This window comes from Carettochelys insculpta, chromosome 6 (assembly GCF_033958435.1).
Source record: "Carettochelys insculpta isolate YL-2023 chromosome 6, ASM3395843v1, whole genome shotgun sequence".
In the NCBI taxonomy this organism is placed as follows: domain Eukaryota; kingdom Metazoa; phylum Chordata; order Testudines; family Carettochelyidae; genus Carettochelys; species Carettochelys insculpta.
The window spans coordinates 126,980,779-127,007,246 of record NC_134142.1 but is presented as its reverse complement, the minus strand read 5'-3'; the positions used below and the strand labels follow the sequence as shown (position 1 = coordinate 127,007,246).

The window sequence follows — 26,468 nt, the reverse complement described above, 5'->3', positions numbered from 1 at the left end:
TAGCCAGAGAGTCAAAACGTAATAGCAAACACAGTTTTAAGAACATCAGAAGCAGGAAGCTGCCAAACAACCAGTAGGGCAACGGGATGATGGAGATGCTAAAGGAGCACTCGAGGATGATAAGGCCATTGCAGGGAAACTAAATGATTTCTTTGCATCAGTTCTCAGGGCTGAGGATGTGAGGGAGATTCCGAAAGCTGAGCAGTTCTTTTCAGGTAATAAACCTGAACTGTCTCAAGAGGTGTCATGAGAGAAGGTTTTGGAACAAATTGATAAACTAAACAGTAATAAGTCACCAGGACCAGGTGGTGTTCACCCAAGAGTTCTGAAGGAGCTCAAAGTGAAACTGCAGAACTACTAACTGTAGTTTGTAACCTGTCATTTAAATCCGCTTCTGTTCCAGATGACTGGAGGATAGCTAATGTGTCGCCAACCTTTAAAAGGGGCTCCAGAAGTGATCCTGGCAGCCACAGGCCAGTCAGTCTGACTTCAGTACTGGGCAAACTTGTTGAAACTCTAGTAAAGAACAGAATTTGTTGGGGAAGAGTCAATGCAGCTTTTGTAAAGGGAAATTGTGCCTCGCCAATCTACTAGAATTTTTTGACAGGGTCAACAAGCATGTGGACGGGGTGATCCTGTGGATGTGGTGTACTTAGGTTTTCAGAAGGCCTTTGACAAGGTCCCTCACCAAAGGCTCTTAAGCAAAGTTAACGGTCCTGGGCTAAGAGGGAAGATTCTTTTCTTGGACTGGTAACTGGTTAAAAGATTGGAAACAAAGGGTAGGAATAGGGTCCGTTTTCAGAACGGAGCGAGGTAAATAGTGGTGTGCCCCAGGGGTCTGTGCTGGGACCAGTCCTATTCAACATAGTTATAAATGGTCTGGAAAAAGGAATAAATACTGAGGTGGCAAAATTTGTAGATGACACAAAACTGCTCCAAATAGTTAAGTCCCAAGCAGACTGTGAAGAGCTACAAAAGGTTCTCAAATACACTGGGTGATTGTGCAACAAATGACAGATGAAATTCAGTGTTGATAAATGCAAAGTAATGCATGTTGGAAAATATAATCCCAACTATACATATAAAATGATGGGGTCTGACTTAGCTGTTCCCACTCAAAGAGATCTTGGAGTCACTGTGGATAGTTCTCTCAAGACATCCACTCAGTGCGCAGCGAAAGTCAAAAAAGCGAACAATGTTGGGAATGATTAGGAAAGGAATAGATAAAACACAAAATGTCATTACCTTCATATAAATCCATGGTATGTCCATATCTGGAATACTGTCTATAGATGTGGTCTTCCCATCTCAAAAAAGATATGTTGGACTTGGAAAAGGTTCAGAAAAGGGCAACAGAAAGGATTAAGGGTATGAACCGTCTGCCATATGAGGAGCGAGTAATAAGACTGGGACTTTTTAGCTTAGAAATAAGATGATTAAGGGGGGATATGACCGAGGTCTGTAAAATCCATGACTGGTGTGGAGAAAATAGAGAAGGAATTGGTATTTTTTACTCCTCACAACACAAGAACAGCGGTCACCAAATGAAATTAATAGGCAGCAGGTTTAAAACAAACAATAGGAAATATTTTTTCACACAAGGCAGTTAACCTGTGGAACTCCTTGCTGGAGGGCGTCATGAAGGCCAAGACTGTAGTAGCATCTAAAAAAAGAACTAGATGAATTCATGGGGGACAGGTCCATCAGTGGCTATTGAGGCTAACAAGGGTGTCCCTGGCCTCTGTTCGCAAGAGGCTGGAACTGGGCGACAGGGAATTGATCACTTGATGATTCCCTGTTCTGTTCATTCCCTCTGTGGCACCCGGCATTGTTCACTGTCGGAAGACAGGAGACTGGGCTTGATGGACCTATGGTGTGAGCCAGTACTGCTGCTCTTATGTTGAGGAAGAGGATGGGGAGCTGATGTGGGGCTCTGTAGGGAGTGCTGGGGTCAGGGCGGAGGAGGGTGGATGGTTAGGTTGGAGGGGGTGCATGTGTGTTGGGGTCAGAGCTGGGAGAGTGGGCCAGGTGGGATGGGTTGGGGGTGCAGGGGTGTTGGTGGCACAGGGTTGGGCGTTGGTGAGGGGGTATTGGCATCAGATGAGGGGGATGGAGGTTTGGGGGCATTGAGGGTGTGTGGGGGCAGGGGAGGGAAGCTGGGTGGGAGGGGGGTGGGGAGGCAGTGGAAGGGCTCTGGTGCCTGGTGCTAACCCCTCCTCCCCTGCAGTGGACTGGGCTACATCGTGGGCTCCAAGGTGAAGGACTTGGCTGATGACTGGCACTGGGCCTTGCGGGTGAGTCTGTGAGGCAGGCTGGGTAGGGCCTGGGCAGAGGTGGGGTGTGCCAGGGTACAGGGCTGGGTTTGCCGGGGGAAGTGTGTCCTGGCGCACAAGCAGAGGGCTGGGAGGTGGCAGGGTGTCCCAGGGTACAATCTGTAATGTGGGAGGTGTTCCTGGGCACGGCCGAGAGGCCAAACCAGGGCAAACTGCTTCACGCAGGGCCACTGCCAGCCCAGGCTGGGGCCCTCCGCTGTAAGGCACCAAGCCACTCACACGGGCACCTCCGCGGGCACCTGGCCAGCCAGGAGTCACAGCAGCCGTTCCCTCACCACTCCAGCCCCCTGGTGTCGCAGCCAGTCCCCTCCCTAGCCAGAGGAGAGGTTACGAAAACCACTCGCACCAGATCCCCAGAGGTGCTTCCAGCCCCACAGGCCCGGCTGGGTCAGTGTGCACCTCCGATCTCACCCCAGGGGCACTCTGGGCCCGTCCTTTGGCAGCTAACAGCTAGCGGGCTACTAAGAAAAGAGAGAGAGAGCAGCTGAAGGGTACAATTGTTAAAGCACTCGACTTCCATAGGCCAGTCACACAGGTCTGGGTGCAGGCTGCAGCAGGTGGAACGGCCGCTCTCTGACCCGTCTCTGGAGTACGTCCTCTGCTGGGACGGGTCAGCGACCCTCCCGGGCCCAGCTCATAGCAGAGATGTTCCCCGCACACGTGATGAGCTGGAGCGAAGGCAAACGGGGGAGCCCCAGGGTCCCCTTTGTCCCCTTACCCGCGTGGAGGGAATTCCATTGTTCCCCTTCAGCGGGAGCACATCCTAAATGGAGCCTGTCCCCTGCCCATGGCCTTGTTTGGGCACTCGGTCACGGCAGCCTCCCGGGCTACGCGTTCAGAGCCACGTTCCTCAGGCATGGGGTGGAGTGAAGCGCTGCTGTGGCTGGTGCCAGGCCGCCCGCTGTGGTCTCCCAGAGCCTAACGGGTCAGCTACAAGCCCAGAGCCAGCGCTCCGAACGCCACATGTAAAAACGCTACCGACAGATCAGCAGCGCAGAAAGAGCCAGCGAGTCGCCAGTGTCCATCAGACCCGCACGGCGCCGCCTGGCACGAGGTCTGGTGCAGACTTAGGGCAGCGGTTCCCCATTCACTTCCACGTCCACTAATGTCGCATCCCAAAGTAAAATTGATTCCGGAAGGATGCCAGTAACATCACTAAGTACACCACTGGGCCTTCCCATGCCTGGCTGTGTTACTGCGGGTTCTGATCCAACATTAGAACTACCTGTATGTTCCTTTACAAATCCAAGGTAAGACTAGGACTGTGTGTTGGACCTGCTTTTGCAGCTTGGTTCTATATGACTTAGGTGATTTTTGCCAAGATGTAAACAAAACAGTGAACTTAGCCATATAGGCTCTGGCAAATGTTTGGAATTCAGTATGCATCCAGTGAATGTGGAGAGACGTTTTCCCTAGTGTAGGATCCCTGGCAATTATCCATGCGGGTGAGATGGTGGTTGTGTGCCTGTTTACATATTAAGTCCGGAATGTCTGTTCTCATGTGAAAATTACAAGACTAATTACCTCGCATGCGTCCGATGAAGCGGGTCTTTGCCCATGAAAGCTTATGCTCCAAAATGTCCATAAGGTGCCACAGGACTTCATGTTGTTCTCCCATCTCTCTTCGGTGCCTCTCTGATGCTAGAATTAGGAGTCTGTAAACGGGCAGTCTTTGTTATGCACCAATGTTACTAGCATGTTCTCGGGTTTCTTAGCAGATCATGCACATAGTATGTCTTAGCAGCTTTTGGTGCCAGTAGCTCAACGGTTACAACAGATAACATCAGTGAGAGCGGCTCTTTTCCCCTGTAATGTCGCAGAACAGCGTTCTGCCACCGTCATTTTTAAAATGCAGCTCCCTGCCTGCTGCCCTACTGGGACGCCACTGCCACCCCGGCCTCGCTCAGGTGCACGGTCAGGCTGGGGCTGGAGCTCAGGGGGTGAGAAAAGGGGGCTGGGACTGGGGTTGTCACAGTGTGGAGCTTGGACCGGAGCCCTGCATGACGTGAGGACTGAGCCCTGTATGGTGTGGGGCCAGAGTCCCCCTGGATCTCCCACAGGGCCGGAGGCACCACCCCCCAGAGTCCCCCATGGGGCTGGGACAGAACTGCAGGCTAGAGGCCTACTGGGCTGGTCCCTGCCTGGGGCTGGAGCCCTGTGCAGTGCGAGAGCAGAACCTCCCTTGCTAGAGCCCCCACTGTGTCACAGGGCCAGAGCCCTGTAGGTGTGGGGTCGAGGCTCCCCAGACCACTTGTGGGGCTGGAGGCTGCCCCCCCCCACCCTCGGAGTCCCTGCCATGGGGCCGGAGCTGGAGCCGGAGCCTTGTACGGTGTGGGGCTGAGGCCACTCCTTGGACCTTCCATGGGGCTGGAGCCCCCTCCCCTGAGCCCCACTGTGGGGATAGGGTCAGAACCCCTCCGGCATCTGCAGCACAGAGCCCTGAAGGACCTGCTGCAGGCTTGTTTTTCTCCCTAGCCCCAGTGGGTTCTGGCCGAGAAGGAGGGAGCAGGAGCAGGCTGGGGTGGATGTTTGGGGTGCGGGTGGGAAGGAGGGAGCAGGAGCGGGCTGGGGTGGATGTTTGGGGTGCGGGTGGGAAGGAGGGAGCAGGAGCAGGCTGGGGTGGATGTTTGGGGTCTGGGTGGGAAGGAGGGTGCAGGAGCGGGCTGGGGTGGATGTTTGGGGTGCGGGTGGGAAGGAGGGTGCAGGAGCAGGCTGGGGTGGATGTTTGGGGTGCAGGTGGGAAGGAGGGAGCAGGAGCAGCCTGGGGTGGATGTTTGGGGTGCCGATGGGAAGGAGGGTGCAGGAGCAGGCTGGGGTGGATGTTTGGGGTGCCGATGGGAAGGAGGGAGCAGGAGCAGGCTGGGGTGGATGTTTGGGGTGCGGGTGGGAAGGAGGGAGCAGGAGCAGGCTGGGGTGGATGTTTGGGGTGCGGGTGGGAAGGAGGGTGCAGGAGCGGGCTGGGGTGGATGTTTGGGGTGCGGGTGGGAAGGAGGGAGCAGGAGCAGGCTGGGGTGGATGTTTGGGGTGCCGATGGGAAGGAGGGAGCAGGAGCAGGCTGGGGTGGATGTTTGGGGTGCGGGTGGGAAGGAGGGTGCAGGAGCGGGCTGGGGTGGATGTTTGGGGTGCGGGTGGGAAGGAGGGTGCAGGAGCGGGCTGGGGTGGATGTTTGGGGTGCGGGTGGGAAGGAGGGAGCAGGAGCGGGCTGGGGTGGATGTTTGGGGTGCGGGTGGGAAGGAGGGAGCAGGAGCGGGCTGGGGTGGATGTTTGGGGTGCGGGTGGGAAGGAGGGAGCAGGAGCGGGCTGGGGTGGATGTTTGGGGTGCCGATGGGAAGGAGGGAGCAGGAGCAGGCTGGGGTGGATGTTTGGGGTGCCGATGGGAAGGAGGGAGCAGGAGCGGGCTGGGGTGGATGTTTGGGGTGCGGGTGGGAAGGAGGGTGCAGGAGCGGGCTGGGGTGGATGTTTGGGGTGCGGGTGGGAAGGAGGGTGCAGGAGCGGGCTGGGGTGGATGTTTGGGGTGCGGGTGGGAAGGAGGGAGCAGGAGCGGGCTGGGGTGGATGTTTGGGGTGCGGGTGGGAAGGAGGGAGCAGGAGCGGGCTGGGGTGGATGTTTGGGGTGCGGGTGGGAAGGAGGGAGCAGGAGCGGGCTGGGGTGGATGTTTGGGGTGCGGGTGGGAAGGAGGGAGCAGGAGCGGGCTGGGGTGGATGTTTGGGGTGCCGATGGGAAGGAGGGAGCAGGAGCAGGCTGAAGTGTGGGGGACGGTTCAGGAGCGGGTTGGAGGTGAGGAGTCTGGGTGGGAGCAAGGGTGCAGGAACAGGCTGAGGGTGGGGGTCTGGGCAGGAGCAGGGTGGGTGAAGTGGGGGATGCTTCTCTCCCTGCAGCACTGTCCCCGCCCCCACAGGGAACCTCAGTGGGGAGAAGTGCCTTGGAGAGACTTTTTGGAGACCCGGTCCCATCCCCTGTCCATCCCCACTGCTCTGATTGGCAGGAGTTCCAGGCAGTCAGAGCGGCAAATGATGGCTCTCTCCAGGTAACCTCTGTTGCTGGGGCTTCCTAGTTCAGTGACCTGTGGTCCTGCTGGACCATGGACGTTGCTGGACCAGAGAATGCAGGGTAAGGTTGCCCCGCATTAGGTTGCCCCATCCCCAGGTCAAGTTGCCCCATCCCCAGGTCAAGTTGCCCCATCCCCAGGGTAAGGTTGCCCCACCCCCAGGTCAGTGTGCACCTCCAGTCTTACCCAAAGGAGCACCGGGGTCAGTCCTTTAGAATCTAAAGGCTTATTAATAAAAAGAGAGAAAAGATAGAGTGCAAGTAAAATTGTTAAAGCGATCAAGTCCCTTACGCCAGTCACACAGGTCTGGGTGCAGGCTGCAGCAGGTGGAACGGCCGCTCTCTGACCCGTCTCTGGAGTACGTCCTCTGCTGGGACGGGTCAGCGACCCTCCCGGGCCCAGCTCATAGCTTCTGAAGTGATGCGCTGCCATGAACGCAAATGGAGGAGCTCTCAGGGCCCCCTTTATGCCCTTGGCCACATGGAGGGTACTCTGTTGTCCTCCCTCTGCAGAAGACCTCCCAGCTGGAGCCTGTCACAGGGGCAGGCCACCTCTCCAAGTCCTTTTTAGGCAATCTGCCATTACCTCTCTGCTGAGTTACACCTTTCAGCCAGATTCCTCAGAGGTCAATGGGAGGCTGATCAGGCCCTTTGTCAAGTACGGTCTCAACTGACTAGGGACCCTGTCACAGTAGCATGTCGTGCCTCCTATCGTGGTCTCGAGAAACCACAATCACTAGTGCAAGCCCAGAGCCAATACTTACAAACGCCACATATCAATATGAACAGTATAAGTAGATTCAGTGACTCCAGTGCTTTCAATAGACACCTGTTGTATGACGGGGCTTCTGGGCATAGCTAAGGAAATCAAACCCGGGTATCTTTGCCTAAAACAGGGCCACTTACAGCCCCAGGCTGGGATTTCCTTCTGACTATGGCATATCCAACCAGCCACCACAGCACCTCTGCCAGCCCCACTGGCCAGCCAGAAGCCACACAAGCAAACCCACAGACTGCCCAGCTGCTGCACCAGCCCAGACCAACAACCCCAACTCAGGTGCGAGGTTCCTAATGCCTATTTCACCAACTCTGCTCACATTTTTCTGGGCCCCAGAGGGTCCAGCCACAGTCCCCAGTCAATGTATACTGGGATCTTACTCAAATTGCCACGCTTGCCCCAAATTCTTTAGATCTAAAAACTAAAAGTTTATTAACAAAGAAAGAAAGAAGAGGGTTCGAGAGAGGAATGGTTAAAGCACTGCTTTACATACATCAGTTACAGCTACTGCTGCAGCCAGTGATGTTCTGTGCTGGTTTGTGAAAGTCTTTGCAAGTGTCTGAGTGAGGGACGGGCCCCCAGTCCGGACAGGCTTCAGTCATGAGCACAGAAGAGCCAAGAATGTCCTTGCCAGGGCCCATCTGTGATGGGGCTTGGGGCTCCCCTAGGCTCTGCACCCTGTCCGCAGGCAGGAGTGACTCTCACTGGCAGGAGAACAGCGGGTTTATTAGCCGACAGGACACAGCGTTGTACAGAGGAGTCAGTGCAGCCGGCAGAGACAGCCAGTCCCATCCATGTGGGGAGAGGAGGCCCCGAGGGGCCCCCAGAGCCAGGGCCTGGCCCCCTCCTTTGTCTCTCTCTCTCTCTCCCAGCCCAGACTCACTGCTTCCAACTCCCAGTTCCAATTCAAACCCCTCAGGCTCCACCTCCTCCTTTGTCTGCAGCCCAGAGGTGTCACCTGGGCGCCAGGTTACCCTCAGCAGGAGCCCCCCACCTCCTGTGAACCTCTCTCTCTCTCTCTCTCTCTCTCTCTCTCTCTCTCTCTCTCTCTCTCTCTCTCACACACACACACACACACACACACACACACACACACACACACACACACACACACACACACACACACACACACACACACACACACACACACACACACACACACACACACGTGTATGCCCCACTCCATCACATCTCTCCCGCCTTCCAGACTGAACTGAGCGGGGTCACTCAGCTGGTGACCTGGGGAAGTTCGGGGCCCTTCCCGCGTGATTGGGCATCGGCTGTACCCTCGGTGCTCCCCTCAATGTGCACCACCTCCATGTCATAATCCTGCTGGGGGAGGCTCCAATTCAGGAGCTTGGTCTTGGCCCTTTTCATGTGAGGCAGCCGGGCAAGTCCCATTGGTTCCCTCGGGTTGGTTGGTCTCCCTGCTTCTGTCTCCGGTCCATCAGCCACGTTCTCAAGTCGAGCAGGCAGAGCCCATACAGCTGCTGCAGCACCAGCAGATCAAACAGTTCTTCTCTGGTCTGGGGCCTGCCCCATCTGCCCACCAGCCCATACAGCTGCTCCAGCCAATGTTGGGAATTCAGTTACAGTCCAGTAAAGGAAGGTACAAATGCTTTCCACCCTCGGCATTTAGCCAGACCACCAAAATGGCTGTGTGCCTCAGTTTCCCCTTCCACGCCACACAATAGGTTTGGAATGTTCCTCCTCATGTGAGAGGTTGCCGGACTAGTTACAGGGAACAACGGTGACATTTCAGAATTACAAACTCCTTCAACGTACAATTCATGCTTCTACATCCATGTCATCACGTTACATGGCTCTTTCCAACCCTTCAGGACATGGTACACTCCTACAGCGTTTGGTAGCAGCACCCCTTGGTTACAGCAGTCAGCGTGAGCAACAGAACGAACCCATTGCAATTGTACATTCACATTGCTCTTTGGTAGACCACAACCTTTGTGTAACCTCCTTGAGAATCCGGTATTTTGGGGCTAAATGGCTGAGGCCTTTCTTAGCACCATCAAGTTCTAATCTCCCGTCTTGCCCCCTGGGGTGGAAATCTGATCTCTCTGGGTGTGCCCTCCCTTCTAACAAGAGCTGGGCCATTGATGATCTCAGGGAGACGGCCCCCTCCCAGCCAGTCTGGAAATTTGCAAACCAAACTGCTTTCTGAGAGTTGTTTTGTGAGTCCCAGACTCAGAATCCACATGAAGGAATTACTGTTTATCCCTTACTGGCCCACCAGGCCCACAGCTCCTTTGTCCTTCCACCTCCAACTTCTGCCTCCCCCATGGAATCAGAAGTGGAGTCCAGTATGAGAATATAAGTGTTTCCACCATCTGGAGATGGGGAGTTGCTGGTGCTCTCCTGCATCCTACAGAGACTGACTGTGCAGCTGTTTTACTTGGTTTTCACAGGGCTGCTCGCCTCCCTGATAGTTTTCACATTACTTGGACCAACTTCCAGTTCCTGAGAAACCTTTGTCCTGCCTGCTCTGGAGCCTTCCAGAGCCCAGCGAGTGGCTTCACACTCAGGCAGGTTCTGGCCATCGGGCTGAAACAAACGTCTCCCCAGGCAAAGGGCTGCTCAGGCTCTCACAGACGTGCACCTTTCCTGTTTGCTTTCCTTCACCTGACTCCCATTTTCTGCAGTCCCCACAGCCGGGTCAGGAAAAGTTTCAGGGAAATTCTCTTCCTCAAGAGCTCCCCCGAACAACTACTCACCCCTGTCTGCCTCCCCAGGGGCACTGCTCCCTTGAGCCACAACCAGCTCCTGGAGTTCACCTACACCCAGGATCGTTTCTGGCCCATCAGGCCGATTCCCACATAACCCCCTTCCAGGCAGACAGCTAGTACCACTCGACAGAAGGTTAGGATCCCTTTCCTCCCTTCTGCTACCAGCTTCTTTATCTTCATCAGGCAGCGTAACTCCATTGCCAGTCTGCTCTTCCTGTGTCCTGGCTAGAGGATGACTCTGGTAGGACAGAGTCTCTCACCCCTTCCAGTAACACCTCAACACCAGACAAAGAACAAGTGCCAGAATCGCCTGGTCTCTGGGATTCCCTGATGATACTAACTGGATCAGACTGAGTTAAAGCACCATCCTCCCTGAGAGACGCAGAGGAGGCCCACTTCCCATCTGGGCTTCAGCTGCCCTCAGATCCAGCTCTGGGATCTTGGCCCCATCTCGAGCCCCCACAGGCTCAGACAAAGGAGTCACTTCGCCGGAAGCAGAAGCTCCTTTCTTGCACCAAGGACCAGTGTCCTTAGCAGGGACACCACTGCCCATCCCAGAGCCATTCCCTCTGTTCCAGCCCCCATGGCTGGATTCAGAGTCACACCTGGAATGCTCTTTCCTGGTGGTTCCCTCTCCAGCCAACCCAGGCTGGGGAATTTTCCTCAGACAATGGACTAGTTTCCTTGGTGGCACCTTTTCCAAATGCAGGCTCTGCTCTCTCCCCAGGCTGCTGCTCTTCAACACAGACAGACAATGGGAGACACTCTCTCCTTTGTCCCAGCCCCCTGGCTGGTCTCCACACACACCCAGAAGGTGAGGCAGCTTCTCTCACAGACAACTTGCCATTCCCAGTGGACAAGCTGCTTTCCTGCACAGACACACAGGCACCTTCCTCAGCCCAGGCCTGGAAAACTTCGCAGGTCTGTCTTGGCCACTGGTAGATGATGGGTTGGAATCGCCCCTTCCCTCCTTGAGCTGCGGCAGGCCACTCGGTTCAGAACTCCAGGCAGTCCAGGGTTTCCTGCCCCGATCTGGGCTCACCTCTGCAGGATTCTCCTTAACCCTCAGCTCTGCCACTGCACATCCACGCTGCCTTGTCCAGCTCCTTTAATCTCAATTCAGTTTCCAGGAGCTGCCGCTTCACAGCGGAATTGCTGAGCGTGTTTGCAGGCTCACAGGCCGATGCCCTCTGCACCCCACAATCCCTGGAAGAATCCCTTCAGTGTGCCAGACTCCTTGCAGGTCACAAGCTCCCCGGGGTTAGGCTGTAGGCCCCTCTGCCCTCTGGGATTGACTCCATCAGACTCCCAGAGGAACCCCTTCTTCAGTGTGACACCCGCTCTCAAGGGCCATGTGCACACGTAGGTCTCTTGTTCCTGGGGGTTGGGCCCTCGGCCCCTCTGCCTCCTTCGACCCACTCCAACTGACTCCCAGGAGTAACCCCTGCTCGGGTGTGACACCCCCTCTCGAGGGCCACGACCGCAGTTGCTCAGGTTTGACCGCAGGCCCCTCCGCCTTGGGGACCTGCACCTCACTGCCCATCAGCACACCTGGGTCTCTTGGTCCCCCCTTCTGATTTCTGGGCCCCCGTCACTTACTACTGGATGCTCCATCCTCGGGGTGCAGTACATCCCACTCCTAACACCAGTGTGACGGGGTTCGGGGTCCCCAAGCTCTGCCCCCATCCGTAGGCAGGAGTGACTCTCACTCAGCAGGAGAACAGCAGGTTTAGTAGCTTACAGGACACAGCGTCGTATGGAGGAGTCAATGCAGCCGGCAGAGACAGCCAGTCCAATCCGTGTTGGGGAGATGAGGCCCCAAGGGGCCCCCAGAGCCGGGGCCTTGCCCCCCCCTTTGTCTCTCTCTCCCCCAGCCCAGACTCACTGCTTCCAACTCCCAGTTCCAATTCAAACCCCTCAGGCTTCACCTCCTCCTTTGTCTGCAGTAGAAAGGTGTTACCTGGTCATCAAGGTTACCCTCAGCAGAAGACACACATGCTCTGTGAGCCACACACACACACACACAGAGGTATACCCCACTCCATCACACCATCTTACAATTGTTTCTATGTGGAGGGAAAATGTCTTCTGCTGTAGGTTTGGGCTCACCACCTGACCAGAACAAAAAGCAGTGAAGTAGCACTTTAAAGACTAGCAAAATAGTTTATTAGGTGAGCTTTTGTGGGACAGACCCACTTCTTCAGACTGTAGCCAGATCAGAACAGATTCAATATTTAAGGCACAGAGAACCAAAAACAGTGAGCAAGGAGGACAAATCAGAAAAAGATAATCAAGGTGAGCAAATCAGAGAGTGGAGGGTTGGGGGGGAAGGTCAAGAATTAGACTGAGCCAAGTACGCAGACAAGCCCCTACAGTGACTCAGAAAGTTCCCATCACGATTTAAACCATGTGTTAATGTGCCAAATTTGAATATAAAAGCCAGCTAGGCTGCTTCTCTTTCCAAAATGGTGTGATAATTCCTTTTCAGTAACACACATACCTTTAGGTCATTGACAGAATGCCCCATTCCATTAAAATGTTGACTAACTGGTCTGTGGATCTGGAGTGTTTTGATGTCTGTTTTGTGCCCGTTGACTCTTTGTCTAAGGGAGTTAGACGTCTGTCCAATATACAAAGCATCTGGGCATTGTTGGCACATGATGGCATATATGATGGTAGTAGAGGAGCATGAGAAAGTGCCCGTGATTCTGTGAGTAACCTGGTTAGGTCCAGTGATGGTATTTCCAGAGAAGACATGTGGACAAAGCTGGCAGAGGGCTTTGTTGCAGGGAAAGGTTCCAGGACTGGTGTTCCTGCGGTATAGACTGTGGCTGTTGGTGAGGATCCTCATAAGGTTGGGAGGTGTCTGTAGGAGAGAACAGGCCTGTCACCCAGGGCCTTCTGGAGTGTAGCATCCTGATTAAGAATAGGTTGTAGGTCTTTAATAATTCGTTGCAGTGGTCTGAGTTGGGGGCTGTAGGTGATGACCAGTGGTGTTCTGTTCTTAGCTTTTTTGGGCCGATCTTGGAGTAGCTGGTCTCTGGGTATTCGTCTGGCCCTGTCGATTTGTTTTTTTACTTCTCCTGGTGGGTAATTCAGGTTTATGAATATTTGGTAAAGTTCTTGTAGTTTTTGGTCTCTGTCAGTTGGATCAGAGCAAATGCGATTGTATCTAAGAGCTTGACTGTAAACAATGGATCTAGTCACATGTGCAGGATGGAAACTAGAAGGGTGTAGATAAGTACAGCGATCAGTGGGTTTTCGGTACAGTGTGGTACTGATCAGGCCATCCTTGATTAGTAGTGTAGTGTCCAGGGAATGTATCTCTTGCATGTTGTAATCGAGGCATAAGTTGATGGTGGGGTGGCAGGTTGTTAAAGTCTCTGTGGAATTCCTCTAGAGCCTCTGTACCATGGGTCCAAATCGTAAAGATGTCATCAATGTATCTTCAGTAGAGGAGTGGTAATAGGGGACGAGAGCTGAGGAATCGTTGTTCCAGGTCAGCCATAAATATATTAGCATATTGTGGGGCCATGCGGGTGCCCATAGCAGTTCCACTACTCTGGAGGTATAAATTGTCCCCAAAATGGAAACAATTGTGTGTGAGAACAAAGTTACAGAGGTCAGACACCAGATTGGCTGTGGTGGCATCAGGGATGGTGTTCCTGATTGCTTGTAATCCGTCTCTGTGTGGAATATTAGTGTACAGAGCCTCTACATCCATTGTGGCAAGGATGGCGTTATCAGGAACTTTTCCGACATTTTGTAATTTCTTCAGGAAGTCGGTGGTATCTCGGATATAGCTGGGGGTGTTGGTGGCATAGGATTTGAGGAGGGAGTCCACGTAACTGGGTAGTCCGGTGGTAAGGGTGCCAATACTCAAAATGACAGGGTGTCCAGGGTTTCCAGGTCTGTGGATTTTGGCAAGTAAATAGAATAATCCAGGCTGCGGCTCAGATGGTGTGTCTGAGTGAATGAGGTCCCGAGTAGCAGCAGGGAGTTCCTTCAGTAGTTGTTGTAATTTCCTTTGGAATTCCAAAGTGGGATCAGCGGAGAGAGGTCTGTAAAACGTGGTGTTGGAGAGTTGTCTGGCTGCCTCCTGTTCATAGTCTGACTTATTCATGATGACAACAGCACCCCCTTTGTCAGCTGGTTTGATTATGATGTCTGGGTTATTTTTGAGACTCTGGACAGCATGGCGTTCAGCATAGTTCAGATTGTGTCTCATTTGGCATTGTTTGTGTATAATGTCAGACTGAGCACGGTTGCGGAAGCACTGTACGTAGAAATCCGGACTTTCACTACAACCCTCAGGGGGAGTCCACGTAGAGTTCTTCTTCTTTTGTTGTTGGTAGGGGGGGTCGAGAGAGTCAGACTGTTGTTCATAGGTGTGCTGGAAAAATTCCTTTAGACGGAGGCGGCGAAAGAAGGCTTCAAGGTCACCACAGAATTGTATTAAGTTCGTGGAGGAGGTAGGGCAGAAGGAAAGACCCCAAGATAAGAGAGACTCCTCTGCTGGGCTGAGTTGGTAGTTTGAAAGGTTAACAATGTTGTTGGTCGAGCTACTGTTATTGTGGTTGAAATATCCTGGGGAATGAAGTAATGAAGAAAATTTATTCTCTCTTCTTTTTTGTAGAAAGAGGAAGTGTGTTTTATAAATATCTTGTCTGGCACTGGTAAAGCCTCGTACTGTGGGGTCTTGCGTGGGTGCTGTGTTGCCATTCGTTGCAGCTCAGGAGGAGAGCCACATTCCCATCTAGGTCTTGGCTGTCTGGGCCTTTGCTTAGGCCATTGTCCTGGCTGGGGTGGAGCCACCTCCCATTGTGAATCTTTGCACTGAGAAAGTCAAGTAGCACTTTAAAGTGCTACTTGACTGCTTTTTGTTTTGATAGTGTATAGACTAGCACGGCTTCCTCTCTGTTACTATTTGCACTGAGAGTATGAGAGAGGGAGCCGAGTTAGTCGGTGTGTTGAAAAACAGCAAGAAGTCCCATGGCACCTTATAGACTAACATGTTTTGGAGCATCAGCTTTCGTGAGCAGAGACCCGCTGCGTCAGGTGCATGAGTGGGGGCGGGTTCAGAGCAGGATTTAAGGAGGGGTCTCAGTAAAGGGGAGGGCCGGAGCTGATGAGAGCTGTTCAGCTGGGGGGGATGTGGCCTATTATGGGCTGGTGATCTGGAGTTATGAACAGCAAAAGAGGAGAAATCAAGTCGGTTCACTCAGAGGGACGTGGCCCCTTGTCAGTCGCTAATGTGGAGGGGTGAACATCCAGAGCGGAGTTTCCGGGTGGCAGCAGGGGCGTCCTGGAGTGTGGGGGCAGGGTGTAGGCAGGGCTGGTGTGCCCTGAAGCGCGGGGGCGGGGTGCAGGTGGGGCGCAGGCGGGGGCAGGGTGCCCTGGAGCGCAGGGGTGGGGTGCAGGTGTGGGTGGGGCGCAGGTGGGGCCGGGGCGTCCTGCAGCGCGGGGGCGGAGCGCAGGCAGGGATGGGGATGGGGCGTCCTGGAGCACGGGGGCGGGGCGCAGGCAGGGTTGTCCTGGAGTGCAGGTGATGGAGTGGGGGGGTGCATGTGTGAGGCTCAGGCTGGATGTGAGAGACAAGCAGAGCAGCTCCCAGTGGCTAAGGATGACCCTGGGGCTATAACCTAGGCTGGCAGGTAACACCTCAGCCCTGAACAAAGAGGAGGGTGGAGCTGAGCTGGTTTTTGAATCGGGGGTGGCAGTTAGAGGCGAGGGGGAGAGGGAGCTGGAAGGCAGCCAGCCTGAGGAGGGGGAAAGCTACACCCCAGAGGGGCACCCCTCGGGGTCTTCTCCGCAGGACGGGTTGGAAGGACTGTTTCTGCCGGCTGCACTGACACCTCTGTGCTGAGCTGGGCTCTGTCACCTTGTGTTGGAGTGCGGGGGGTGCATGTGTGAGTCAGGCTGGATGTGAGAGGCAAGTAGAGCAGCTCCCAGTGGCTAAGGATGACCCTGGGGCTATAACTGGCAGGTAACACCTCTGCCCTGAACAAAGAGAAGGGAGGAACCGAGCTGGGTTTGAATGGGGTGGGGGGCGCGGTGGCAGTTAGAGGCTAGGGGGAGAGGGAGCTGGAAGGCAGCCAGCCTGAGGAGGGGGAAAGCTGCACCCCAGAGGGGCACCCCTTGGGGTCTTCTCCCCAGGACGTGTTGGAAGGACTGTCTCTGGCTGCTGCACTGACGCTTCTGTGAGAAACTGGGCATCTGTTGCCTAATAAACCTCCTGTTGTACCTGCTGAGTGAGAGTCACTCCTGCCAGCGGACAGGGTGCAGTGCAGGGGGACCCCTGAACCCCATCACAGGGGCTCCTGCTGAGGGTGACCTTGACAACCAGGTGACGCCTCTGAGCTGCAGACAAAGGGGGAGGTGGAGCCTGAGGGGTTTGAATTGGAACTGGGAGTTGGAAGCAGTTAGTCTGGGCTGGGAGAGAGAGAGACAAAGGAGGGGGCCAGGCCCCAGCTCTGGGGGCCCCCTCTCCCCAGCATGGATGGGACTGGCTGTCTCTGCTGGCTGCACTGACCCCTCTGTACAACGCTGTGTCATGTCGGCTACTAAACCTGCTGTTCTCCTGCTGAGTGAGTGTCACTCCTGCCTGCGGACGGGGGCAGAGCCTGGGGACCCCGAGCCCCATCACGCGCCTGCCTGCGGACGGGGGCAGAGCCTGGGGACCCCGAGCCCCATCACGCGCCTGCCTGCGGACGGGGGCGGAGCTGGGGGGACCCCGAACCCCATCACACGGGGGGACGCAGGGAGAAGCAGAGTGTCCTGACTTGTGGGTGGCCCCAGTGTCTGCCCTCCGCCTTCTGGGCTGTCCCTGGCCGACCCCATTCTCTGCCCTCTGCCTGGCACACAGGCCGGTTTGCTGCGCGAGCTTTCCTAGAAGCAAGCTGGGCTGTCTCTTGTGAGAAACCGTCCCCTCCCCATAGCCAGGGCCCTGCCCTGCCCTGCCACCTAGCCTGTGTCCAGGGCAGAGCCTGGGGTGCGTCCGTGTATGCAACTGTCAGGATCTGCGTCTGCCCAGCCGGGCCGGTCCAGGAAAACCCTCCAGCACCATCCCAGGGCCCCTCTCCCGCAGGCTCCGCACAGACTTTTCTTGAGCTCCTCTCAGGGGCTCCCCAGCCGTGCCCTCCACAGGCCCCTCTGCCGCGCTGGCTGATGGAGGAGCACAGAGGAGGCCGGGGCACTACAAAAATCCCACTCAGCCATATGGTCTCGCTTCCTGCCCCCAGGTGACCCCGGCACTGGGCGTGCTGGCCGTGGTGCTGCTGGTGACGGTGCTGCGCGAGCCGCCCCGTGGGGCTGTGGAGCGTCGCTGTGACTCCCCCCTGCGCTACACATCCTGGGCCGCCGACATCAGGGCGCTGAGCCGCAAGTGAGAGGAGCCGGGAGGAGCGGGGCTGGGACGGGGCTGGGGCTGGGGCTGGGGCTGGGGCCGGGGCCGGGGCTGGGACCAGGCTCAAGGGGACGGCCCTCACCTCCCCCACTTCCCCTGTCAGCCGCAGCTTCGTGCTGTCATCGCTGGGCTTCACGGCGGTAGCGTTTGTGACGGGCTCACTGGCGCTGTGGGCCCCGGCCTTCCTCTACCGCTCCTGCCTGGCCACCGGGCGCTGCCAGCCCTGTCCTGATGGGGACCCCTGCAGCTCCCAGGAGAGGTGAGCACTGTGGGGCTCGGCCTGGCCCTGCCCCCCCCCGGCGACCCCCGAGCTCTGCCCCTGGCTGTTGGGTTGTTCTCTCTCCAGTGACCCCGAACTCTGCCCCCCGGCTGTTGGGTTGTTCTCTCTCCAGTGACCCCCGAGCTCTGCCCCTGGCTGTTGGGTTGTTCTCTCTCCAGTGACCCCGAACTCTGCCCCCCGGCTGTTGGGTTGTTCTCTCTCCAGTGACCCCCGAGCTCTGCCCCTGGCTGTTGGGTTGTTCTCTCTCCAGTGACCCCGAACTCTCCCCCTGGCTGTTGGGTTGTTCTCTCTCCAGTGACCCCCGAACTCTGCCCCTGGCTGTTGGGTTGTTCTCTGCCCAGTGACCCGCGAGCTCTGCCCCTGGCTGTTGGGTTGTTCTCTGCCCAGTGACCCCCGAGCTCTGCCCCCCGGCTGTTGGGTTGTTCTCTGCCCAGTGACCCCCGAGGTCTGCCCCCCGGCTGTTGGGTTGTTCTCTTCCCCGCGACCCCTGAGCTCTGCTCCCTGGCTGTTGGGTTGTTCTCTTCCCGGTGACCCCCGAGCTCTGCCCCCCGGCTGTTGGGTTGTTCTCTTCCTGGTTACCCCCGAGCTCTGCCCCCTGCTGTCGGGTTGTTCTTTTCCTGGTTACCCCCGAGCTCTGCCCCCCGGCTGTTGGATTGTTGTCTCCCCGGCGACCCCCGAGCTCTGCCCCCCGGCTGTTGGGTTGTTCTCTCCCCGGCGACCCCCGAGCTCTGCCCCCCGGCTGTTGGGTTGTTCTTTTCCCGGCGACCCCCGAGCTCTGCCCCCCGGCTGTTGGGTTGTTCTTTTCCTGGTGACCCCCGAGCTCTGCCCCCGGCTGTTGGGTTTTTCTCTCTCCGGTGACCCCCGAGCTCTGCCCCCCGGCTGTTGGGTTGTTCTTTTCCCGGTGACCCCCGAGCTCTGCCCCCCGGCTGTTGGGTTGTTCTTTTCCTGGTGACCCCCGAGCTCTGCCCCCGGCTGTTGGGTTGTTCTCTCTCCGGTGACCCCCGAGCTCTGCCCCCCGGCTGTTGGGTTGTTCTTTTCCTGGTGACCCCCGAGCTCTGCCCCCCGGCTGTTGGGTTGTTCTCTCCCTGGCGACCCCCGAGCTCTGCCCCCCCGGCTGTTGGGTTGTTCTCTCCCTGGCGACCCCCGAGCTCTGCCCCCCCGGCTGTTGGGTTGTTCTCTCTCCGGTGACCCCCGAGCTCTGCCCCCCCGGCTGTTGGGTTGTTCTCTCTCCGGTGACCCCCGAGCTCTGCCCCCCCGGCTGTTGGGTTGTTCTCTCTCCGGTGACCCCCGAGCTCTGCCCCCCCGGCTGTTGGGTGGTTCTTTTCCTGGTGATCCCCGAGCTCTGCCCCCGGCTGTTGGGTTGTTCTTTTCCTGGTGACCCCCGAGCTCTGCCCCCGGCTGTTGGGTTGTTCTCTCTCCGGTGACCCCCGAGCTCTGCCCCCGGCTGTTGGGTTGTTCTCTCTCCGGTGACCCCCGAGCTCTGCCCCCGGCTGTTGGGTTGTTCTCTCTCCGGTGACCCCCGAGCTCTGCCCCCGGCTGTTGGGTTGTTCTCTTCCTGGTGACCTCTGCCTCCTGCAACCCTCAGTCTTCACAGCCTGATCTTCGGCCTCATCACCTGTGTGACGGGCTTCCTGGGCGTGGGGGCGGGCGTGGAGATCTCCCAGCGCCTGCGCAGAACCAACCCCCGGGCTGACCCTCTGGTGTGTGCCGCCAGCCTGCTGGGCTCTGCGCCCTTCCTCTTCCTCGCCCTGGTGTGCGCCCGGGCCAGCAGCGCCGCCACCTACGTGAGTGCCATGGCCCAGGGCTGCCAGGGGGGGTCTGGGCGGGGGGGGGCCGTGACCTCGGTGAGCGGCCCACGGTCTGGTATGGGGCCTGGTGTGGGCGGGGGGGCCGTGACCTCTGTGACCGGCCCACAGTCTGGTCTGGGGCTCTGGGGGGGGGGGCCGTGACCTTGGTGACCGGCCCACGGTCTGGTCTCGGGCGCTGGGGGGGGCTGTGACCTCGGTGACCGGCCCACGGTCTGGTCTGGGGCCCTGTGGGGGGGGCTGTGACCTCGGTGACCAGCCCACGGTCTGGTCTGGGGCCTTGTGGGGGGGCCGTGACCTTGGTGACCGGCCCACGGTCTGGTCTGGGGCCTGGTGTGGGCGGGGGGGCTGTGACCTCGGTGACCGGCCCATGGTCTAGTCTGGGGCCCTGTGGGGGGGCCGTGACCTTGGTGACCGGCCCACAGTCTGGGCGGGGGGGGCCGTGACCTCGGTGACTGGCCCATGGTCTGGTCTGGGGGACTGTGGGAGGGCCGTGACCTTGGTGACTGGCCCATGGTCTGGTCTGGGGCGCTGGGGGGGGCTGTGACCTCGGTGAGCGGCCCACGGTCTGGTCTGGGGCCCTGGGGGGGGGGCCGTGACCTCGGTGAGCGGCCCACGGTCTGGTCTGGGGCCTGGTGTGGGCGGGGGGGCCGTTACCTCGGTGAGTGGCCCACGGTCTGGTCTGGGGCGCTGGGGGGGGGGGGGGCTGTGACCTCGGTGACTGGCCCACGGTCTGGTCTGGGGCTCGGGGGGGGGGGCCGTGACCTCGGTGAGCGGCCCACGGTCTGGTCTGGGGCCCTGTGTGGGGGGCCGTGACCTCGGTGAGCGGCCCACGGTCTGGTCTGGGGCCCTGTGGGGGGGGCTGTGACCTTGGTGACTGGCCCACGGTCTGGTCTGGGGCCCTGTCGGGGGGGCTGTGACCTCAGTGACCGGCCCACGGTCTGGTCTGGGGCCTGGTGTGGGCGGGGGGGGCCGTGACCTCGGTGAGCGGCCCACGGTCTGGTCTGGGGCCCGGTTGGGGGGGCTGTGACCTCGGTGACTGGCCCACGGTCTGGTCTGGGGCCCTGTGGGGGGGGCTGTGACCTCAGTGACCGGCCCACGGTCTGGTCTGGGGGGCCGTTACCTCGGTGAGCGGCCCACGGTCTGGTCTGGGGCACTGGGGGGGGGCCGTGACCTCGGTGAGCGGCCCACGGTCTGGTCTGGGGCCCGGTGGGGGGGGCCGTGACCTCGGTGACCGGCCCACGGTCTGGTCTGGGGCCTGGTGTGGGCGGGGGGGCCGTGACCTTGGTGACTGGCCCACGGTCTGGTCTGGGGCCCTGGGGGGGGGCCGTGACCTCAGTGACCGGCCCACGGTCTGGTCTGGGGCCCGGTGGGGGGGGCTGTGACCTCGGTGAGCGGCCCACAGTCTGGTCTGGGGCCCGGTGGCGGGGGCTGTACCTCAGTAACTGGCTCCCTGTCGTCGCAGGGGTTCATCTTTGCTGGGGAGCTGCTGCTGTCTCTGAACTGGGCCATCGTGGCGGACATGCTGCTGGTGAGTGTCCTGGGCCCAGGTGTGGGGCCCCAGGGCCGGCTTTGGGCGTTCGGCAGCCCTGCAGAACAACACCCCTTGCCCTGTAGCCAGCACTGGGGAGCGGCCCCCATGGGGGACGTCCGGGCAGAGGGCTTAGAGACGGGCTCTGGAGCCAGGAGCTGGGGCTTGGCTGCAGACCAGTTGCCCAGGCTGGCCGGCCAGGCAGGCGCTGAGCCAGGAATGCCGTGGCTCACTGCATTGTCCTGTGCCAGCGCTGGGGCCCTGCCTGCGCCCAGCCACCCTCTGCCCGTCCCCAGGGAGCAGCCACCTGCCCGGTCAGCTCGTGTGCCGCACACTCACCCAGAAGCAGGCTGCGGCCCTCCCCTGGAGCCCCACCCAGCGGCTCACTCGGGGCAGGGTGGAAGGGCGAGAGCTCAGAGCGTGACAGGAGCCAGCTCTGTGCCGGGCGTCCAGCGCCCAGGCGCTCGTCACGGGGCCCCCCGCATTCTGCACAAAGCGAGCAGCGACCGCTCCGGTACAGGCCTGGGGGCCGGCACCGTGTGCGACGTCCCACCCCTACGTGCCTCTGACTCCCCGGGTAACGGTCACTGAGCCGTCCTCTCCTGGGCTTCTCCCCTTCCTCTCTCCTCGCGGTCCTGCGCTCTGCCAGCCGCCAGGCCTGGGTCACTCCAGGCTGCTCCTGTCAGCCTCTGCGAGCTGCGCTGTCACAACCGAGCGCTGGCCGCGGCTGGGACGCACGGATGTGCACCGCAGGCTCCTTGCCCCCGCACGGGGCAGCAGGGACAGAAGGATGGACACAGAGCCGGGCTCATTTCCCCGCAGGGACAGACGGATGCACGCTGCAGGCTCCCTGCCCCGGCGTGGGGCAGCAGGGACAGAGGGACGGACACACAGCCGGGCTCATTTCCCTGCAGGGACAGAGGGCCGGACACACAGCAGGGCATGATTCCCCACAGGGACAGACGGACGGACACATAGGTGTGATGGGGTTCAGGGGTCCCCAAGGTCCGCATCTGTCCTCAGGCAGGAGTGACTCTCACTCACCAGGTAGAACAGGGGGTTTATGAGGCGACAGAGCCCAGCTCAGCACAGAGGTGTCAGTGCAGCCGGCAGAGACAGTCATTCCAACCCGTCCTGGGGAGAGGAGCCCGAGGGGGGGCCCCTCTGGGGTGTAGCTCCCCCCTCGCCAGGCTGGCTCCTTCCAGCTCCCTCTCCCCCAGCCTCTAACCGTCGCCTCCGATTCAAACCCAGCTCGGCTCCTCCCTGCTCTGTGCTCAGGGCTGAGGTGTTACCTGCCAGCCTAGGTTATAGCCCCAGGGTCATCCTTAGCTGCTGGGAGCTGCTCTGCTTGTCTTACACATCCAGCCTGAGTGTCACACGCACCCCCCACTCCATCACACTCTCTCCTCCCGCTGTCTCTCTTGTAGCTGGCGCTCGTGCTCACGCTCTCTTTCCCGTTCCTGGTGCTCATGTTCCCTCTGCTGTTCCTGGGCTTCCAGTTCCTTTAATCTCACCTTGAGCTCCAGCCATCGCAGCTCTGCGGCGGGGGACTCTGCCCGCGATGGACCACCGCTAGCTGAGCACGACCTGGCGGGCACCGTGTGTGTCTGACGGCGTCGAGCCCCTGCTCCTGTCGGAGAATCCGAAACGCTTCCCAAGGGTGACCGGCCACTTCCTGCCAGGACAGGCTCTGCCCCCCCGGATCGGTCATTCTCTTCCAGCTGTGCAATCAGCTGGGCCTTGGTCGCCTTCCCCACGGTCAGGCCCCTCTCTCTGCACAGCCCCACTAACTCTGCCTCCAGGAATCGGGTATAATCCATCTCCCCGCTGTCTCCCAGGGTGTCCACTCACCAGCAGCAGCTGCAGGAATGGCTCTGCTCCCCCTCTGGCTCTTGTGAGGCTCCTTCCTTCTCCTGCGCTCAGTCAGCCACTGCTGGGAGCTCATCCGTGGGTGCAGTGCATCCCACTTCTGACACCAGTGTGATGGGGTTCAGGGGTCCCCATCCCCTGCATGCCGTCCGCAGGCAGGAGTGACTCTCACTCAGCAGGTAGAACAGGAAGTTTATTAGGAAACAGAGCCCAGCTCAGCACAGAGGTGTCAGTACAGCCGGCAGAGACAGTCCTTCCAACCCGTCCTGGGGAGAGGAGCCCGAGGGGTGCCCCTCTGGGGTGTAGCTCCCCCCTCGCCAGGCTGGCTCCTCCCAGCTCCCTCTCCCCGAGCCTCTAACCGCCGCCTCCGATTCAAACCCAGCTCGGCTCCTCCCTGCTCTGTGCTCAGGGCTGAGGTGTTACCTGCCAGCCTAGGGTACAGCCCAGGGGTCATCCTTAGTCGCTGGGAGCCGCTCTGCCCCCCCGCCCTCCCCCACACACAGAGAGACAGACAGACGGACAGCCTGAGTCTCATAGCACGTTTCCGAGCAGGGATGGACACAGAGCAGGGCTCATTTCCCCACAGGGACAGATGGACGGACTCAGAGCAGGACTCGTTTGCCTGCAGGGATGGATGGCGGGACACACAGCAGGGCTCATTTCCCCACGGGGACAGATGGATGGACACATAGCAGGGCTCGTTTCCCCGCAGGGACAGATGGACGGACACACAGCAGGCTCGTACCTCCCCCTCGTGCTGACCTGGTCCTTCTCTCCTGCAGTATGTTGTGGTCCCCACGCGCCGCTCCACGGCTGAGGCCTTCCAGATCCTCCTGTCGCACCTGCTGGGGGACGCTGGCAGCCCCTACCTCATTGGAGTGGTGAGTGCCCACCGGGGCACCGCTGGGGGAACCTCGCAGCATGTGGGGGAAGCACCCGCTGGGGGCACCGCTGGGGGAACCTCGCAGCACATGGGGGCAGGACCCGGTGGGGGCACCGCTGGGGGCAGCTCGCAGCATGTGGGGGAAGCACCTGCTGGGGGCACCGCTGGGGGAAGCTCGCAGCACGTGGGGGAAGGACCCGCTGGGGGCAGCTCGCACTGGGGGCACCGCTGGGGGAAGCTCGCAGCACGTGGGGGAAGCGCCCGCTGGGGGCACCACTGGGGGAAGCTCGCAGCACGTGGGGGAAGGACCCGCTGGGGGCAGCTCGCACTGGGGGCACTGCTGGGGGAAGCTCGCAGCACGTGGGGGAAGTTCGCGCTGGGGGAAGCTCGCAGCACGTGGGGGAAGCGCCCGCTGGGGGCACCACTGGGGGAAGCTAGCAGCACATGGGGGCAGGACCCGGTGGGGGCACCGCTGGGGGAAGCTCGCAGCATGTGGGGGAAGCACCTGCTGGGGGCACCGCTGGGGGAAGCTCACAGCACAGGGAGGGCCTGGCAGGGGCACTGCTGGGGGAAGCTCGCAGCACAGGGAGGGCCTGCTGGGGCACTGTGTGTTGTGTGTGCTGGGGGTTGTGGGATGGTGTGGCTCATCCTCTTCCCCCACCAGATCAGCGACAGGATCCGGCGGGGCCGACCCCCGTCCTACCTCCTGGAGTTCCACAGCCTGGAGTACTCCCTCATGCTGAGCACCTTCGCGGGGGTGCTGGGAGGCGGCTTCTTCCTCGCCACCGCACTCTTCATCCAGGGGGATCGCAGGCGTGCCGAGCTCTGTGCCCAGGGTATGTGCCCCCCAGTGCCCCCATCCCCATCCCCCCACAGCCCCATCCCACCACCGCGCCCTTCGTCCTGGCTGATTGCAGGCACCGAGCTCTGTGCCCAGGGTATGTGCCCCCCAGCCCCATCTCACCACCGCGCCCTTCGTCCTGGCTGATTGCAGGCACCGAGCTCTGTGCCCAGGGTATGTGCCCCCCAGCCCCATCCCATCACCGCCCCCCACAGCCCCATCCCACCACCGCGCCCTTCGTCCTGGCTGATTGCAGGCACCGAGCTCTGTGCCCAGGGTATGTGCCCCCCAGCCCCATCCCACCACCGCGCCCTTCGTCCTGGCTGATCGCAGGCACCGAGCTCTGTGCCCAGGGTATGTGCCCCACAGCCCCATCCCACCACCGCCCCCCACAGCCCCATCCCACCACCACGCCCTTCGTCCTGGCTGATTGCAGGCACCGAGCTCTGTGCCCAGGGTATGTGCCCCACAGCCCCCTAGTGCCCCCATCGTCACCTTCCCCAGGATCCAGCTGCCTCCCAGCTGTGTGCCAGGGAGCGTACTGCCCCAAACCTTGGCACCATGAATACCTGCCCCTCCCCGTGGCACCTGCCCCACTGTGCCAGCCCCCTTCTCTCCCCTTTCTCCAGGGCTGCTGCCGGAGGAGCCTGAGACAGAGGATGGGATTGTGGTGCCACAGTGCGGGCGATCCACCAAAGTGCCCGTCTCCAGCGTCCTCATCTGACATTGGTGCCCCTCGAGTGCCGGTGGGCAGAGGCTCCGGGTGCCCCCACAGGCGCCAGCAGGCACAGACTGTGGGTGTCCCTTAGTGCTGGGCTCAGGCCCCGGCAGGCAGAGGTTCCAGGTGTCCCCGTAGCACTGGGCTCAGGCCCCGGCAGGCAGAGGCTCCGGGTGCCCCTGCAGGCACCAGCGGGCACAGACTGTGGATGACCCTTAGCACTGGGCTCAGGCCCCGGCGGGCAGAGGCTCCGGGTGCCCCTTAGCACTGGACTCAGGCCCCGGCGGGCAGAGGCTCCGGGTGCCCCTTAGCACTGGGCTCAGGCCCCGGCGGGCAGAGGCTCCGGGTGCCCCTTAGCACTGGGCTCAGGCCCTGGCGGGCAGAGGCTCCGGGTGCCCCTTAGCACTGGACTCAGGCCCCGGCGGGCAGAGGCTCCGGGTGCCCCTTAGCACTGGGCTCAGGCCCTGGCGGGCAGAGGCTCCAGGTGCCCCCACAGGCGCCAGCGGGCACAGACTGTGGGTGTCCCTGTAGTGCTGGGCTCAGGCCCCGGCGGGCAGAGGTTCCAGGTGTCCCCGTAGCACTGGGCAGAGGCTCTGGGTGCCCCCACAGGCGCCAGCGGGCACAGACTGTGGGTGTCCCTGTAGTGCTGGGCTCAGGCCCCGGCGGGCAGAGGCTCTGGGTGCCCCCACAGGCGCCAGCGGGCACAGACTGTGGGTGTCCCTGTAGTGCTGGGCTCAGGCCCCGGCGGGCAGAGGCTCTGGGTGTCCCCTTAGCACTGAGTTCAGGCCCCAGCAGACAGGGCCTCTGGGTGCCCCACGAGGCAGGCTGGGGGAGTGGCTGGAACCCCACCAGTTTGGGGGCTGGTGTTTGACATGGTCGCAGAGCCTCTGGGCTCTGGCCAGCTCAGGGACAGACAGCTGGGCACCCTGGGCGGCCTTGGACGGGACCCCGAGATGCCCGGCTCCAGGAGGGGCTCCTGGATTGCTGGCCCAGGTCCTCCAGTGCCCAGGGGGTGCAGCTGCCCCGTTCTCTCATTAAACTCTTGTTACGTCTCCTGCCGTCGGTGTCTGTCCTGCGGGGGCTGCCTCCCCTCGCCCCCTCCCTTTCCCTGGGAGCCCCGCTCAGCCCCTGGCTGGGAGCCCCATCCCCCTCACACAAGAGTGTGAGCCCTCGTGTGCTGTGCGCTGGGGGGACGTGAGCCTCTGAGCCTTGCACACCTGCCACTTGCTGAGCCCTA

The 26,468-nt window shown here is 59.9% G+C and overlaps 1 protein-coding gene across 4 annotated transcripts in view; it reads left to right on the top strand.

The window, feature by feature from the left end:
• The window catches only part of SPNS1 (SPNS lysolipid transporter 1, lysophospholipid), a 39,686-nt gene extending 13,403 nt beyond the window's left edge, over positions 1–26,283 (top strand). For 2 of the 4 annotated variants that reach the window (XM_074998475.1, XM_074998477.1), the window contains 8 exons: positions 2,228–2,294; positions 17,141–17,283; positions 17,408–17,563; positions 19,170–19,368; positions 20,855–20,920; positions 23,572–23,670; positions 24,337–24,508; positions 25,143–26,283. In XM_074998475.1, the coding sequence (XP_074854576.1) occupies positions 2,228–2,294; positions 17,141–17,283; positions 17,408–17,563; positions 19,170–19,368; positions 20,855–20,920; positions 23,572–23,670; positions 24,337–24,508; positions 25,143–25,237 (997 nt within the window). In that variant the 3' untranslated portion in view covers positions 25,238–26,283. Of the gene's footprint in view, positions 1–2,227; positions 2,295–17,140; positions 17,284–17,407; positions 17,564–19,169; positions 19,369–20,854; positions 20,921–23,501; positions 23,671–24,336; positions 24,509–25,142 lie in introns of those variants that run through there. The other 2 variants (XR_012646092.1, XR_012646093.1) reach the window with 2 other exon arrangements.
• Positions 26,284–26,468: the final 185 nt, after the last annotated feature.